The following is a 16,909-nucleotide window of genomic DNA, read 5'->3' as shown; positions in this document are numbered from 1 at the left end:
TAAAATGAAAAAAGTTTCATTTAAAATAAAAAAAGTTTCATTTAAAATGAAAAAAGGTTCATTTAAAATGAAAAAAGTTTCATTTAAAATGAAAAAAGGTTCATTTAAAATAAAAAAAGTTTCATTTAAAATGAAAAAAGGTTCATTTAAAATGAAAAAAGTTTCATTTAAAATGAAAAAAGTTTCATTTAAAATGAAAAAAGTTTCATTTGAAATGAAAAAAGTTTCATTTAAAATGAAAAAAGTTTCATTTAAAATGAAAAAAGTTTCATTTAAAATGAAAAAAGTTTCATTTGAAATGAAAAAAGTTTCATTTAAAATGAAAAAAGTTTCATTTAAAATGAAAAAAGTTTCATTTGAAATGAAAAAAGTTTCATTTAAAATGAAAAAGTTTCATTTAAAATAAAAAAAGTTTCATTTAAAATGAAAAAAGGTTCATTTAAAATGAAAAAAGTTTCATTTAAAATGAAAAAAGTTTCATTTGAAATGAAAAAAGTTTCATTTAAAATGAAAAAAGTTTCATTTAAAATGAAAAAAGTTTCATTTAAAATGAAAAAAGTTTCATTTAAAATGAAAAAAGTTTCATTTGAAATGAAAAAAGTTTCATTTAAAATGAAAAAAGTTTCATTTAAAATGAAAAAAGGTTCATTTAAAATGAAAAAAGTTTCATTTAAAATGAAAAAAGTTTCATTTAAAATGAAAAAAGTTTCATTTGAAATGAAAAAAGTTTCATTTAAAATGAAAAAAGTTTCATTTAAAATGTAAAAAGTTTCATTTGAAATGAAAAAAGTTTCATTTAAAATGAAAAAAGTTTCATTTAAAATGAAAAAAGTTTCATTTAAAATGAAAAAAGTTTCATTTGAAATGAAAAAAGTTTCATTTAAAATGAAAAAAGTTTCATTTAAAATGAAAAAAGTTTCATTTGAAATGAAAAAAGTTTCATTTAAAATGAAAAAAGTTTCATTTAAAATGAAAAAAGTTTCATTTAAAATGAAAAAAGTTTCATTTAAAATAAAAAAAGTTTCATTTAAAATGAAAAAAGTTTCATTTAAAATAAAAAAAGTTTCATTTAAAATGAAAAAAGGTTCATTTAAAATGAAAAAAGTTTCATTTAAAATGAAAAAAGTTTCATTTAAAATGAAAAAAGTTTCATTTGAAATGAAAAAAGTTTCATTTAAAATGAAAAAAGTTTCATTTAAAATGAAAAAAGTTTCATTTGAAATGAAAAAAGTTTCATTTAAAATGAAAAAAGTTTCATTTAAAATAAAAAAAGTTTCATTTAAAATGAAAAAAGGTTCATTTAAAATGAAAAAAGTTTCATTTAAAATGAAAAAAGTTTCATTTGAAATGAAAAAAGTTTCATTTAAAATGAAAAAAGTTTCATTTAAAATGAAAAAAGTTTCATTTAAAATGAAAAAAGTTTCATTTAAAATAAAAAAAGTTTCATTTAAAATGAAAAAAGTTTCATTTAAAATAAAAAAAGTTTCATTTAAAATGAAAAAAGGTTCATTTAAAATGAAAAAAGTTTCATTTAAAATGAAAAAAGTTTCATTTAAAATGAAAAAAGTTTCATTTGAAATGAAAAAAGTTTCATTTGAAATGAAAAAAGTTTCATTTAAAATGAAAAAAGTTTCATTTAAAATGAAAAAAGTTTCATTTAAAATAAAAAAAGTTTCATTTAAAATGAAAAAAGGTTCATTTGAAATGAAAAAAGTTTCATTTGACTTGAAAAAGTTTCACTTGACCTGAAAATGCTATATATCATAGAGGATTTCCTGTAAAAATCATTTCGATCGGAGCTATATATAATACATATCCCATACAACCGATCGTTCAGATGGAACGATTTTTGGCAATTTCTCTCTTGATTTCCAATATAAAAACGTTAAACTTTGTGATATTTATTCTAATATATCAGAAGATTTCATGAAAAAATCATTTCGATCGGAGCTATATATAATATATATCCCACACAACCGATCGTTCAGATAAGGGGGTTTTTTGCCATTTTTTATTTTATATTTATCTTAAAAATCGTTTAGGTATGTACATCTATATATTTCTTATCTTATACAACCGATTGTTTGCAGATTACGAACGGGATAAGATTATTGTTCAGCCCCATTCATGAAAGGTATGAAGTCGGCACAGCCGAAGACAGTCCCGTCCTTACTTGTTTTTATTTGTTATATATTCGACTGTGGTATGGCCATTTCAAGGGGTGAAAATGAAAAACATTGTTCACGGGTTTTTAAGGACCAACGTAATGTATAAAGTAAATAAAATAAATCATACTAAGATGGAATAATGTTAACGCTAAATTCACACATCACTTATAATTATAAATATTAGAATAAATTTGGCAGTCACGCGCAGTTCCGTTATTTTATTTTTATTCTGCAAACATTGAAAATGACTGAAATAAAGAGTCAAAAGGAAATGTAAGAATGTATACAAGAGTATGCGTAATTTTCTCATATAGCCGGCTTCATAACCAATTAATTGACAACTATGTTTGTGCACTGAATCTTAATAGCTTACATGCAAACATATACATACATATATTACATGTATTGTCAATAATATTTATGATTGAAAGTACACAAGAGGTTATGAGCAGAAAATAAATATTAATTCGCTTGCTTAATTGTGCACAGTCTCATATTTGTAATACATACAAACATATATATTTTTAAATATACTCCTTCGCTTATTTCGCAAGCTTGTATGTACATAAGTATGTTACTTAATGATACAAATGTATATTTATTGAAAAATTTATTTACATTCGATGACGTATAAAAAATAGGTTATATGCAGATGTATAAAAGAATCAAATGATTTATAAACCTATATTAGGGTGACTCGTTTGACTCTACTCAGGGAATTTTGCTTAAGAAAACAAAAAATTTTTCAACAAAGGTTAGATCTTTTATTTTAATGATCGCAAGGTTTCTCTTTGACTCATTCTACTGTACTCAGTAATGAACAGACCGAAACAAACTTCAAATTTTAACAGAATTATTCATAGTAAGTAAAAATAAAAAGATCCAGCCCCGGATATGTCAACTCTGTTTCTGAGTATCCATCCAATACCAAAATAATAGGAGAGCTTAGCCTGATAGATACTTAAAAACCAAACCGAAATATAGGCACATAGGTATCTTCGGAACAGTTTTCATATCGGATAAGGAGAAGCTTTATATATAGATGATGTTTATTGGAATGATTTGCCGTCATCACACGTCGTGCTGAACGAAAATCGACACTGATGATGGCACAATGCCGAAACCGGGTTGTCTTGAAACCAAATTTGACAAGGGATGACGGAAAATTGTTCCAATATACATTATTTATCCATCCTGTCGGAAAATCAACATAACAAAATAAGTTATATATAAATTGTTGAATTCTAATTGCAAAACCACTACGACTTTTGTTATACTCTAGTTAAATCTAATTAATTAGCACAGCAAAACTGACGATTTTTTCAAAGCCAAGACTAAAACTTTTGCAGTCGCCGAAGCGTTAAAGAAAGTTGCCTAAATTTAGATTTTTCTATCGATGTGTAAACATTTTTGCTTACGGTATGGGTGAATACAGAATGTTAACGTAAATGTAGTCTTTGGAAATGGTATGTTGTATGAGGGAATACAGAACGTAAGCGTAGAGTAAGTGTAAGCGTTGTGTGTGGAATTCGTATGCTGTATAATACAGACTGTCAGCTTAGGTGTAACCTTTAATGTGAGTACAATAAAGTACGTGGTAGGTATACACCAGTTATCGATTTTTTATCGAGATGCTATAAATTTGTTAACGATAACAAAAGAGATCAATGAGTTACCAATTTTTTATCGACGAATATTCGATAAGTTTGCTTTCAAAAATCTATCGATAATTCATCGAAAAGTTATCGATTTTTATCGAAAAGTTATCGATTTTTATCGAAAAGTTATGTATAATTTTACCACAAAGCTATAGATTTCCTTTCAGAGTTTTAACAATTTACTATCGTCGTGTTATCTATTTTGTTTTGAAGACTCATCGGCTTGCTTGTAACAGACACAAAAAAAATTTCAATATAAAATCGGAAACACATATGCAGCCCATCCACAAACAAGTCCATAAGAAAGCAATAACAAGCCGCTGACTTGGCGATAACAAGCTTGTAAGAAACTGATTATTCGACGATAATTTTCCGATAATAAAACAATAGCTGCTGTGCAAGTCGGCATTACCGTAGTCACTCGCTAGCAGGACTCCTTGCGTTCTTCTCTTTGGCGGAGCCTATAAAGGTCTCGACCCGCACGTGCAATCAGCCTTATTTTATCAGCGAAAATCAAGGTGTTTCTATATACACATACATTTTTTAATAGGTTAGGTTAGGTTAAGAGGGCGTGCGTGGGTGTTACCCACACTTCCACTCGAACAAATTTTTGTCCATTGTGAGTGCCCTCAGTAAGTGCAGGGTGGCGGCACGTTAGTTAATCCCATTACTTCCTAATGGTCCTCAAGGAACCACTTGATATCTCTGATGAGCCCAAGTAGAAGCGAGACCTCTGCCAGGCTGTCGAAAAACCGTGCACCCAGAAATCTGAGCCTTCTTCTTTGAAGCCCCGGACATCGGCAGATAATGTGGAAGAACGACTCCTCTTCCTCCTCATCCTGACAGCTTCTGCAGAGGGAGCCTGTTGGTATTCATCACCGTCGGAGCATTGGTGCGATAGCAGTATCACCTGTGATGACACCCGTAAGTACCCTCACCGCGGATTTCTTCAGTTTGAGAAAGAAACTGGTGCCTTTCCTATCCAAGCATGGCCCTAAGGACCATGAGACCTCGAAATCAACCCTGTTGGTCCATAGCAAGTCGGTTGCCATGTTTTCATATTCCTCTATTCTCCCCAGGAGATAACCCAGCGGTGGTCGGACGGAGCTGTCCACCACATTTTTTATTAAAGATTGAATATCGTCATATAGTCATATCCATATCGGTACATAACTTTCCAGTATATTTAACTGTGTAGATTCTCTTAACTTGAATATATTCTTTTAAGTGCCGGCTCAACTCGTTCTCCGTCTCCAGAATCCAAGAGGGACTACGGCCTTTGTTCTTTTTTGTTTATCGCCGCTCGAACAGCTGCAGAACTTAACCGCTCTGGAACAATATTCTACACAAGCCTGCAATAATTGGCGTACGCTGACCCCATTGATATCATCGACCTGAAAACCCGCGCCGCATTTTCTGCTCACTCCAAAATCAAAAAAGAACGCGGAAAAGATGGGTTTGAGACTTCGTTTATTTGAAATCCAACGAAGAATTACTCTTGCCAATAAATGCTACTTTGACTAGGTAATCAGTTGAAAAGTGAAGTCCTCTCTCGGCAAAGGAAAAACATGCTCTACAAGTCACTTATTGTACCCGACCTGCTATATGGTGCAAAAGCATGGAGCATGGCAACAACAGATTACGCGGCTCTGAGTGTTCAAGAGAAAAGTTCTTCAAAAGATTTACGGACCTCTACGCATTCGCGACGGCGAGTACCGAAGAAGGTTTAAGGATGAGCTGTACAAGATCCACCCAGACATCAACATAGTCTAGCCAATTAAAAAGAGGGGCTACGCTGTTAATGTGTGCGAATAAAAGATGTTGATTCCATGAAGAATTAAATGGGGTTAAATGGAGGAACGCACCCTCCCTAGGGAAACGCAAGTCACTTTAGCTCAACTTCGATCTGGATATTGCAACAGGTTAAACACTTACCTATCCAGAACCAACCACGACATACAAAACATATGTCCTGCTTGTAACCTGTCCCCACATGAGACCAACCATCTCTTTAACTGTATTGTTGAACCAACGCCTCTAACATCCCTCTCATTATGGTCCACTCCTGTTTAAACAGCAAGTTTCCTTGGACTCCCGTTAGAAGATATTGATGACAATTTGTAATTGGTTGCACCTATAGTATGGGGCGAAGCACTGCTACAACAACAACAACATCCCGTGAAGAAAGTATTAGTAGAGTGCTAATACAGAACGATTTAAATTCCCTTCATGCGACCAATTGGCGCCAGTTAACTCAACGAAGAAGCGACTCTTGCGTTTTGTTGGATGGTTGTAACCGTTTAAACGGTTAAGCGCCATTTAAGTTAGCGAGAACGTAATAAAACAATAATTTGTCGGTGTTGGTCATTTAATAGATGTGCACTTGTATGTTAACACATCGAACTAGCCGAGTGCTTGGAACTCACGCCTTTTTGCTCTCGACACATTTTTTCCGGCAATGTGTGATGCATAATTCGGCTGACAAGGGGCCTACCCAGCCTCCTTGAAGTCACCGTAAACAGCAGGATTAATTTAATTAAGGTACGCGAGTAGTTTCGGGAAAATAACTATAATCAAGAAGTCCTTCCTTATCACATTTCCCACTTAAAGTGTTTAAAATGGCTTATGATGTAATACACTGAATTCATACTTCATTTAAATATTAGCAATTATTAATACTTAATTTAAGCAACAATTTAATCTTACATTGCCCATGACGTTCGTTGAAGTGCTCAGATCAAATTCCCAATCATCCAATGCCAAGGCACGTTTTCCGCGCAATAACAAAAACCAAGAATGTTTACATTTTAAGCACGAACACTTTAATTATATATTTCAAAATAGTTGCGCTTTTTTGGACAAAAACAAAAAACAAAAAACAAACACAAAAACAATTTCACAGAGATTTAAATAACCAAACTTTTTTTAGCAACTAAATTTATTTGACTTTTTTATTTGCTAAATATTTTAATGCCGTTTTTCCACTTTAAACGCAGGCTTTGTATATAATAAACATTTTTGCTCGTGAGATGCTGTGCCGTTGGGGTTGACAACATTTGCATATTCGCCATACAGTCACATTATGTCACACACATTAAAGAATATTGTTTTTTTTTTTTTTTTGTATTGTTTATAAGTTTTTTAGAATATTCTTCTTTATTTTCTCTACTTTTTCTCTATATTTTGATTGCTTTGGCGCGTTTTCTTCGCATCATCTAATTTTAAGCTAATGAACGCATCTCTTATTTTTTTTTTTTTTATACTTTAATTTTTACATTTTTATATATCTACATACACATAGTATTTGTTGTTATTTGTGTGCTTGCAAAATTTTCTTTTTTCTGCTAAGAATAACACAAACTGAATTAATTATTTTTGTTTGCGTTTCGTTGTCCATTGTCATGGCATGTTTTCTAAAAGTGACAACAACAACTTTATGGGTATTTTCAAAAACACAGCAAGCAAAATATCAAAAATACGTTAGCAACGTACGCGTAACTAGGAAGAATATTTAGAAAGGCGGCTGAGAGCGTAGAAGAGCTAGCGAAAGTTCACCAATTAAATATTTACGTGTCTCCATACTCAACGAGTGCGAGTATATAATTTAGTAGCACGATCGTGAATCGGTATCACAAAACACAAACAACTGAAGCGCTGACACTTGGGCGCAACAATTTTTATTTTTTTTTCGAATCTTCACTTTGATTATTCAATATTTTAAATTTTCATACACGGCTAAAATTTATCGCCTTAATTTTAAATCCTTCATCGGTTAAGATATTTTTTCATGTATTTTTTTACTAAGTTAGAAACTTTCTAATTTATTAAAGCGATTTTTAGTTTTATCAGGTTTAAATTTAAAACTTAATTCAACAATTTTCAGACTACAATTTTAAAACCCAAAAGTTAATAAAATTAAAAAGTAAGGAAAATGAAAGGAGAAGAAAAAAAGAAAGGGGAGTTAAAGGACAGGAATTCGAGGAAAAAAAGAAGAGGGTGGCAGTGGAAGGGAAATATTGAAAGTCTAAACTGAAGCCAAAACCGAAGCCGGAACCGAAACTAGACGGCGTGTTATCAATTTGCTATCGAAGTGTTAACGGTTTGTTATCGACTGGTTATGAGAGTGCATTTCCTTATAGCTTTGTTATCGAAAAAGTATAGACGAGTAATCGATTAGTTTACGAAGTCATACACTTTTTCTTTCAACCATAAAGCTTATTGATGAGTTATAGATTTTAATATCGGAAAGCAATCGATTTTTCTTCGAAAATTATCGAAATGTGATTGATTTGTTAATATATACTAAGGATTTGTTATCGAAAAGTCCATTTTCTATCGAAACTTATAAAATTTTAAACAAAACATATAAATTTGTTATCGAAAAATTATCGATTACTTAATTACATAATTTGTTAACAAATTTATGAATTTTCTATCGAAAAGTTATCAATTTGTTATTGAAATGTTATCGATTTGCTAACAAAAATGTATCGACTTATTAACAAAAAGTTGTGGATTTGTTGTCGAAAAGTTATCAATATCAATCTCTTATTGCAGTGCTGCCAATTTTTTATCGGCGTGTTATTGATTTGTAGCCGATGACGCACCTGTTTTTATGAAACCAATACGAGCCGTCTTGGTGTGCTGATAGTGAAGATCCTCGGTTCGATCCCCAGGCAAAGAAACATAAAAAACTTAGAAAAAAGTTTTTTCAACTAGAAAAAGGTTTTCGTAGCTTGGTCACCCCTCTACGATGATTTGACAAACACTCCGAGTGTATTTCTGTCATGAAAAGCTTCTCAGTGAAAATTCATATGTCCTGCGGATGCTGTTCAGAGTCGGCATATACATGTGGATTGCGCCACTTTGTAAGCAAAATTAAAAGGAGCACGACGAATCTGTTCGGAGGTTATCACGCTTTACATCTATTTTATTTTTATAGGTTTGTTATCGCCAAGGTATAGACGGGTAATCGATTCGTTATCAAAGTGGTAAAATTTGTCTATCGATGACAAAGCGTATCGATGAGCTATCGACTTTATTGGTAAATTTATCGGTTTTCTACGATTCACTATCGAAAAGTAATTGGTTTTTTGTGGAACAGTTATCGATATATTATCACAACGGGCTCGATTTTTTACCAAAAATTAAGGATTTCTTATCGAAAAGTTATCGATTTATTTTCGAAAAGTTATCGATTTATTATCGAAAAGTTATCGATGAATTATCAAGCGTTATCAATTTTCTATCAAAAATTTATCGAATTGTTAACAAAACATATGTGTTTGTTGTCGAAAAGCTATCAATTTGCTAACAAAAACTTATCGATTTTTTATTGAAAAAATATCGATTTGATAGCAAAAAATTATGGATTTGTTGTCAAAAAGCTATCGCTTTCTTGTCGGAGAGTTACTAATTTTTTATCCGCGTGTTACCAATTTGTTATCCACGACTCGTCGGTTTGTTATGGAACCAATACCAATAAGACTTCAATATAAAACCGGTAAAATTCTTTAAACCGTCGATAACAAGCCAATTAGAAATCAAAAAGACGCGGATGACTCGGTGGTAACAAGCCGACAACAAACCGATAGCTTGACGATAACAATATTTTATCGGTATTAATTGTTAGCGATTAGAAGCGGACAAAGGTCTTCTCAAAGAGGTTATTTGTTTCCGGTAAAGCTAGTTAATTGAAAAATTTGTTTTTTTAGGCGTACACCTGGTTTGGTTACATACATACATATATAGTACAAAAAAGTTTCATATTTAGGCTCAAACTTTTAACCGTGTATGATTTCTTTTGGCAACAGCTGGCAGAATTTTTTTGTAGCTTTTATATTTTTTTTTATATAAACACTAAATACACAGACACATTTTTTATATTTTTGCACACAGTGATTCATATTTTTTCAAATATTATTGTTTTCAACTTTTTTTAAAATAGTTTTATAGAACTTTTTTTCACAGCTTCTTCTATTTGTAGTAAAATATTTTTTATAACTCATAGGAGTTTTTATTTCTATGGATCCAATACATACAAATACACTTCAATATTTTTGATAGGAAAGATATTTTCTTCCTCTAATGACCCGCCTTATAGACCATCATCAGTCACATTACATACAATAATCTCGCGGTACGCAACGCTCGCCACAACTCACTCTTTACAACTGAAATGAAAATTTGTCAACGCAAGAGTATCTTCTCGTGTAGAGGATTTTTGCGAAAAGCTGTCGCTATTCCTAGCTGCTGCCGCTGCAACAACACAGTCAGCTGCTTTATTGCGCCAGCAGCGTTGTTGCAAGCAGCATCGTCATCATTTTCTTGTTTATCACGTCACTGTTGGTCGACTAAAAATAAATCAACAACAAAGATTTAAGTAGCCAGCAGGAAAATGCGTTCTGCTGATTGCAATGATCATTGAACGGGCATGTCAGTGTTCGTCTTAATCTATTTTAAATCTACTTAATTTACGTCTTTCAACAAATCTTTTCTAGAATGGTCATGTTTGATTATAGGGATGGTGAGGCAGACGCATAGAAAGTGCGCAGACGTTTCATCTGCTTCATGATGTGAAGCCAGGGTTGGGTTTTCATTCACTCTGATGACTGCAGTCGCGTCTGCTGACTGAAAGCAGACACCTATCAAGAACGTCTGCCATCATTATGAGTTTTGCCTACGTACAAACTTTCGATGGGATTCAAGGGGTCGATAGGCGCAATTTAGAGCTTCTGCCACCCAATTGTCAACCTCGCCTACACGAGGCAAATTCTGTCACAGTTATGAATGTATCGTACACATATTTAGCAGGTGAGGCTCCGGCGACTCCAAGGTTCAATGTGGTTATACTTATTCGTTCCCGAAATCGTCGGGCTAGTACTTTAATTGTGCTTGTTACTGGAACGTGCTGGATCTATATCCGGCAAAGGACCATCAACATCAATAATAATCCCCAAAAACTTCTGGTGTATCGCTGCAACAACAACATACGCTTCAGTCTCGACTTGCAAACTTTTTGGCCGAAGATATAACTGCTAACAATATAGACAAATTTAGAGCCCCCCACTTTCGCATGTGCCGACACCCAGAATGTAGTAAGTGCGTTCTATTTCAAGAAGCTACTGAATAGTTCAATGACTTAGTGCCCAGGAGCTTAAGGATTGCGAAGAAAAGAGTATCAACAACATTATTTTCAACAAACACCCTCAAGATCATTTTTGATCCGTCAGTAAATATTTGTTACGTGTGAGGCTGGCCTCAGTATTGAGATTAAGCCAATATTATACCTCACTTTCTAGAGCTAATAAGACTATATTTTGGGTATCAGGTCTTATGGGCATAGTAAGGAAAGGGGTAATTAGCTAGGAAAGTAGAGTACAGCCCCTTTAGATTTTACCGTAGACGTCCTAATCAGAATGGGTGGGTTAAAAAATTCGCAAGACTTGAAGATGATAGCCAGGCATGAACAAATCAATGATTATGCCAAAGTTTTACATTCGGTTGCTAAATAAACACTGGTTACACTATGAAAACATCCTGGAAAAAACTGATAAGAGAATCGATGCTCATTTTCTTTTTTTGACCGACAGCGCGAAAAACAGTTGCTTATTTGCTGCTCTCTCTGAATTCACGTTTCCTGCAAAGCTAATAAGGCTTTTACAAATGATGTTCAGCAACAACACCAGCTCCGTAAGGATTGAGAGGACCTCTTCGAGCCATTCGAAACCAAACGAGTCTTCAGACAAGGCGACTCCCTTTCATGCGAATTTCTTTAACCTGATGCTGGAGAAGATAGTTCTAGCAGCAGAACTAAATCGTAATAAGTCAGTGTATTATAACAGCGCACAATTACTGGCGTATGCTGTTGATATTAATATTATTAGCCTTAAGAAAAGTGTCGTGAGTTCTGCCTTCTCCGGATTTGATAAAGAAGCAAAAAAGGCGACTTTGCGTTAAATGAGGAGAACACGAAGTACTTGCTGTCATCCAAAAAAGAATCGGCTGTTGACGGATATAACTTCGAGTGCGTCCGTCTCTCTCCTTACTGCAACCTCTCTCTCCTATAATCTGTTTCTATTACTCAGTTTCGAACTTTGCTTTCTAATATCTCTTACTACATACCCCTTTATATTAAATTTTTTTTAATTTTATGCTCTCTCTCTCTCTTCCCCTCCTTATTCTCACTTTCCTTACCTGCATTTCTATTTGCACATCCCTATGCATCTCTGTTTCCATCCCTATCTACATCCCAATTGGTGTATCCAATATCTGCCTGCCTCTACCCTTAATTTCCTCTTAATTTTAAATAGAGGTCTCCACGATCCTAGATATGAAGATTCCAGATTTGCATCCTTTTTCCCACCTAAGAAATCATGTCATTTACAATCCTTCTGTCAGTCTCCTACACCATCGTAATTCTCATATCTAACTCTATTACGTACTTTTCTCCGCTCCGTCTTCTTCGTCATCGCTAACACCTCGCAATATTTTTCCAGTCTTTCTCTTTATCTTATATACCCTCTACACAACCCTAATAATATGTCAACAGGGATCAACCACTTCATCTATTTAGTTAATTAATTTTATAAATTATGACTTCAAACATTCTTTCAAGAAAATATTTAGTAGCCCCCTAATGCCATGTTTAAATTAATGAAATTTTTTGAACATTCAGCGAAGAAGAATAACGCACTTCGTGGCATTAGCTGATTAAATTTTTAAGAAGTGCATTTTGTTTTCATTAAACATAAACTAACAGAGGGTGTGGTGGAATGCACTCCAAGTCATTAAAATTCTAGCACGGCGTTCGTCGACTGGGAGCGATTTATTTTAGATAATGCAGGGAGCGGAGCACCTTGGCTTCCAGCGCGCATATTTTCTCTTATTAATTAAGTATTTTGACATATTTTTTGGACTTATTTACAATGTTTTAATATTTTACATTTTATCAACACTAAGCATTTTAGCTGCAATAAGTCATTCGAAATTTTTAGTAGTCAGCTAATCCCCTTTTCCTGCAATACTTTAGGTGCACAGCAATTTTCTCGTTCCAGATAAAAAAATCAAATTTTTTTCTGATTTTTAATAATCGGGGATTGCCCATATTGCTTTTTTAAATGTATGAAAACATTTTTTATTTGAAGCAATTTTTTAATTTTATAATTTATTTAATAATTTGGGAAAAATTTAAACAACGTGACATCAGGACGGACAAGGCGACAGCTGTTTCGATTATACCTTGTAAATCTCTTCAAAGCCTTTTCTCCCGGGAGTGGGAGTCGAACTCGCACCCCTACGATAGTTGAAATGGTTGTAAACGCATTCAGCTACGTCATGCCTGTTGTGAAGTCTTTCCCAATTGCCTTCTTTTTGCATATTTTAATCTTTTACACATTGCATACGCCGTACCAAGCATAGCTTTAACACATAATTGCATACGAAGTATGCAATGTGTAAAAGATTAAAATATGCAAAAAGAAGGCAATTGGGAAAGACTTCACAACAGGCATGACGTAGCTGAATGCGTTTACAACCATTTCAACTATCGTAGGGGTGCGAGTTCGACTCCCACTCCCGGGAGAAAAGGCTTTGAAGAGATTTACAAGGTATAATCGAAACAGCTGTCGCCTTGTCCGTCCTGATGTCACGTTGTTTAAATTTTTCCCAAATTATTAAATAAATTTTTTTCATTTCATTCAAAATTTTACACTGACAAAATTTTGGTCGCACCAAAAAGTCACAGCCTTGGCATTAATAATAATTAATGTGGATCATAAATTGCGCACGCAACCAACTTCAGCTATCCCTAAAAATATCACACACACACACACACACACATGCTCGCATGCAGAAAAAGAGAAAAAGCAATAAATTCTCTGTACACTAACAGCGCACAGTGTTTCGTGTAGAACAAGCTAGCTGGACAAAATTACTTTATGAGATTTTCCGTTTCATATGCAGTCATTTATTACAACTACGTCATTTTTTCAGCCATATGTTCTTTTTTTTTTTTTATTTTTTTCCAAAATTTTACTTCATATGCATACATTTGCTTATTTCATATACAGTAACTCATCTGAATAAGTGACATAGATCCAAAAAAATTTAAAGGACTTAAGAATATTACTTTATTGTACTTAAATTGAATGGAATACAAATCTCAATACTCTAAAAAATTCTAAAAATTCGGAAAAAAAAATTAAAATTTTTTATGAAAATTCGTCGAATTTTTTAAATATAATTTAGTTTTTGTTATAGATCGTGACAAATTGTCTTATGGGAAATTAGTTAAATTAAATTTGCGAAAGCGAAAATTGTAAGAATTATCCAAAAAGGGGTGTCTACTTATTTATGTGAGTGACTGTACATATGTACATACATATTTTGTATTTATTTGAGTATTTATCCTGGCACTACAATTTTTACAGAATTATTTTATAGTACCAGTCAGGAATGTAAAAGTGAATTACAATAATAATAATAACAATGTAAATAATTAAATTAATTATGTAAAAATTACTTATTACAAAAACTTAAAAGTAAAGTATCATACAAAGTAGAAAAGACAATAGATTTAAATTGAATAAAACCTGATCCAACAAAAAGTTATAGGGTAGGTTATCTTTTAAAATTATGTTATTATTCGCTATCATCACTTTCATTGGATAAGTCACTTGTGGAATAGTCATGAACATCAGCAACACTACTGTGAACGCTTGAAACAACTGGGGTATTTATTGACTCCTCAACATTATCGGGGGGCAGTAAATTTAAGACTTCTGAAGTCAGACTTTTAAATTTTTTCTTAGGTATCTCCCTAAAACTGTTAACTAAAGGATCCCATGTTATAAGCAACATATTCATAAGATCTCTATTCGTGGCTTCACGCGACTGCTTTTGTGTGTTATCAGCCCTGAATCGTCTCAAATCTTTGTTACGGGCTTCCTGTGCTTCCTCGGGAAGTTGACCAATAGGTGAAATTGCTGATTTTATAATATCAGTACTATGCACTAAGAATTTATGAACTGTAACAGGCATATTAAACCATGGATAGAGATCTATGTATAGTTTTTTAGCTTCGACCGCAAATTTTTCAAATTTTTGGATATTTATATTGTACCCAGATGCTAATGTGCGAAGGAGAGTGTCGAATCTTTTGATGAGCGTTACATCCAATCCCGTAATCTCAGCACTAGCCTCAGAATTTTCGAAAAACCTACGAGCAGTGTTGCCGTCATTGGTATTGCCGAAACCTGGTTTTGGTTTATCTTCATCAATCCATTGTATGTACCTGTTTTTATGCCTTGGTGACTGGTGCGGTAGGTTGTGACAGGTTGAAGTCAATGATCTTCGCCTTTTTGCTTTTGGGTGTGATCTTGTTGACCTTGCGCGTTTATTTTTGTATGTTTTTTTTTTGGCTACGTGTTTGTTCCCTGTACCAGGGAATTGGTTTTGCCGTTTGTAGATCAGCTTTAAAGGTTCAAATATCTCGTCGGAGCTGGTACGTACATACATCCTATTTGATATGTAGAGATAACTAAATCTACAAAAAAAAATTTAAAATAGATGTGCAAAGAATTCGAAATGGTTTTTTCTTTCGACTATTAGAGAATACTTGCGACTATAACATATGTAAAATTTAGCCCGGATGTCCGCGGATGTATGTAACTTTTTTGTTTCTAAAGTTAAAAATATAGAGAAAAAATACCTTTTCTTCTTAATAACGGAATGTTAAATATATTGAAAATACTCTTATTGCGAAATAATTACTATTAAACAATTTTGCTTACCTTCGAGCTTAGAATTCATCAAACAAATTATGTAAAAGTGTTCACTTAAAAGAAATATGGATCTTAATATTCAACAAGAATTTTGCAAATTAATCAATGCATTTTACAGCCACTCCTGCCTTCTTACTTCAATTACTCAATATATATGAGCAAAAATATCAAAAAAAAGCAAAAATCCCGTTATTTTGTTTGTTTTCTTTCATTTCTCATTACACTTTTCTTGGAATAAGAACTTTGTTTTTGTCCAGCTAGCTTGTTCTACACGAAACACTGTGCAGCGGTTAAACATAACATAACATATCCCAACAAGCATGTTGGTAGGAAAGGAAAAGTAAATTGCAGCGTTGTGTTCGTTAAGAGTTTGAATAAAGCTGGGACAAAAGCGAAGAGTGTTTGTATTGCGATCTATAGCATATCCAAAATATATATAAATTTTTATATAGCTAAGGCAAATAATTGGAAATGCATGAAGAATTTAGATTTTTCCTAGTAAGTGCGTGACATCGCCCACTTTTCCAAAACTATATACATATTGTGGCGAATTTTAGCATCACTAAGCTGTTAGTAAATAAAGGCATATTAACAATAAAGCAAGCTGCCACTCTTGTGCACATGAACACATGAATTTAATCCATTTACACAAGTACATAAAAGGCGATGAAGAATAACTCACGAACACACATGTGGTCATCAGCCGAAGTTGCTTCTCACACATACACGCGCATATAGCTGGTAACCAAGCAGGAGATTCTAGAAAGTGAAACGTCTAGACCTTTGAAGAAATATGCGGACAAGGCAACAGAGAGTATAAAAGCAGCGCAAGCTGAGGAATGACTAATCAGTTTTGATTTAAACACGCTATATAATTGTGAAGTACTTCTCTCAAAGTAATGTAAATAAAGACCAGTTTGCAATACTGAATATTGGAGTGATTTATTCAACAGTTGAGAGATTCGAAAGTTAGCAGAAGGTGCATAAATATCAGAAATCCCCAGAATTCGTTACAATATGTAAAGCATATTCACGCTTAAAATCACGTAGTAACGCATATTCCGCTATAGACTGTGACGACTCGAGGTTTGTATATCGTTCGCTTAAGTAACAAATACCGTAGCCAACAAATTTGAAATTTTACGGTAGAAGCAAAAAACCTTTTATTTCCGCATTGACTACATCCAGATTTGGCATTTAAGCTCAAACACTTTCAAATTTTACTGGGACTGTATTTTTACATATCATACATAAAAACGTGGTTTCAAAAAATCTGTATTTAAGAGCTTATGTGAATTAA

The 16,909-nt window shown here is 33.0% G+C and overlaps 1 protein-coding gene across 50 annotated transcripts in view; it reads right to left on the bottom strand.

The window, feature by feature from the left end:
• Positions 1-16,909, bottom strand: part of slo (calcium-activated potassium channel slo) — a 415,764-nt gene that overhangs the window by 349,614 nt on the left and 49,241 nt on the right. Inside the window, exons 1-2 of one of the 50 annotated variants that reach the window (XM_067761587.1) lie at positions 9,868-9,991; positions 6,533-7,239 (exon numbers count right to left, since the gene is read on the bottom strand). The exons of 42 other annotated variants lie outside the window; for them this stretch is intronic. In XM_067761587.1, coding sequence (XP_067617688.1) covers positions 6,533-6,541 — 9 coding nt within the window. In that variant the 5' untranslated portion in view covers positions 6,542-7,239; positions 9,868-9,991. Of the gene's footprint in view, positions 1-6,532; positions 7,240-9,867; positions 9,992-16,909 lie in introns of those variants that run through there. 7 more of the 50 variants (XM_067761588.1, XM_067761591.1, XM_067761593.1 and 4 more) reach the window with 7 other exon arrangements.

Source organism: Eurosta solidaginis, chromosome 1 (assembly GCF_040869045.1).
Source record: "Eurosta solidaginis isolate ZX-2024a chromosome 1, ASM4086904v1, whole genome shotgun sequence".
NCBI classification, from domain to species: Eukaryota; Metazoa; Arthropoda; class Insecta; order Diptera; family Tephritidae; genus Eurosta; species Eurosta solidaginis.
The sequence above is the reverse complement of the archived record's forward strand: the minus strand, read 5'-3'. Positions and strand labels throughout refer to the sequence as shown.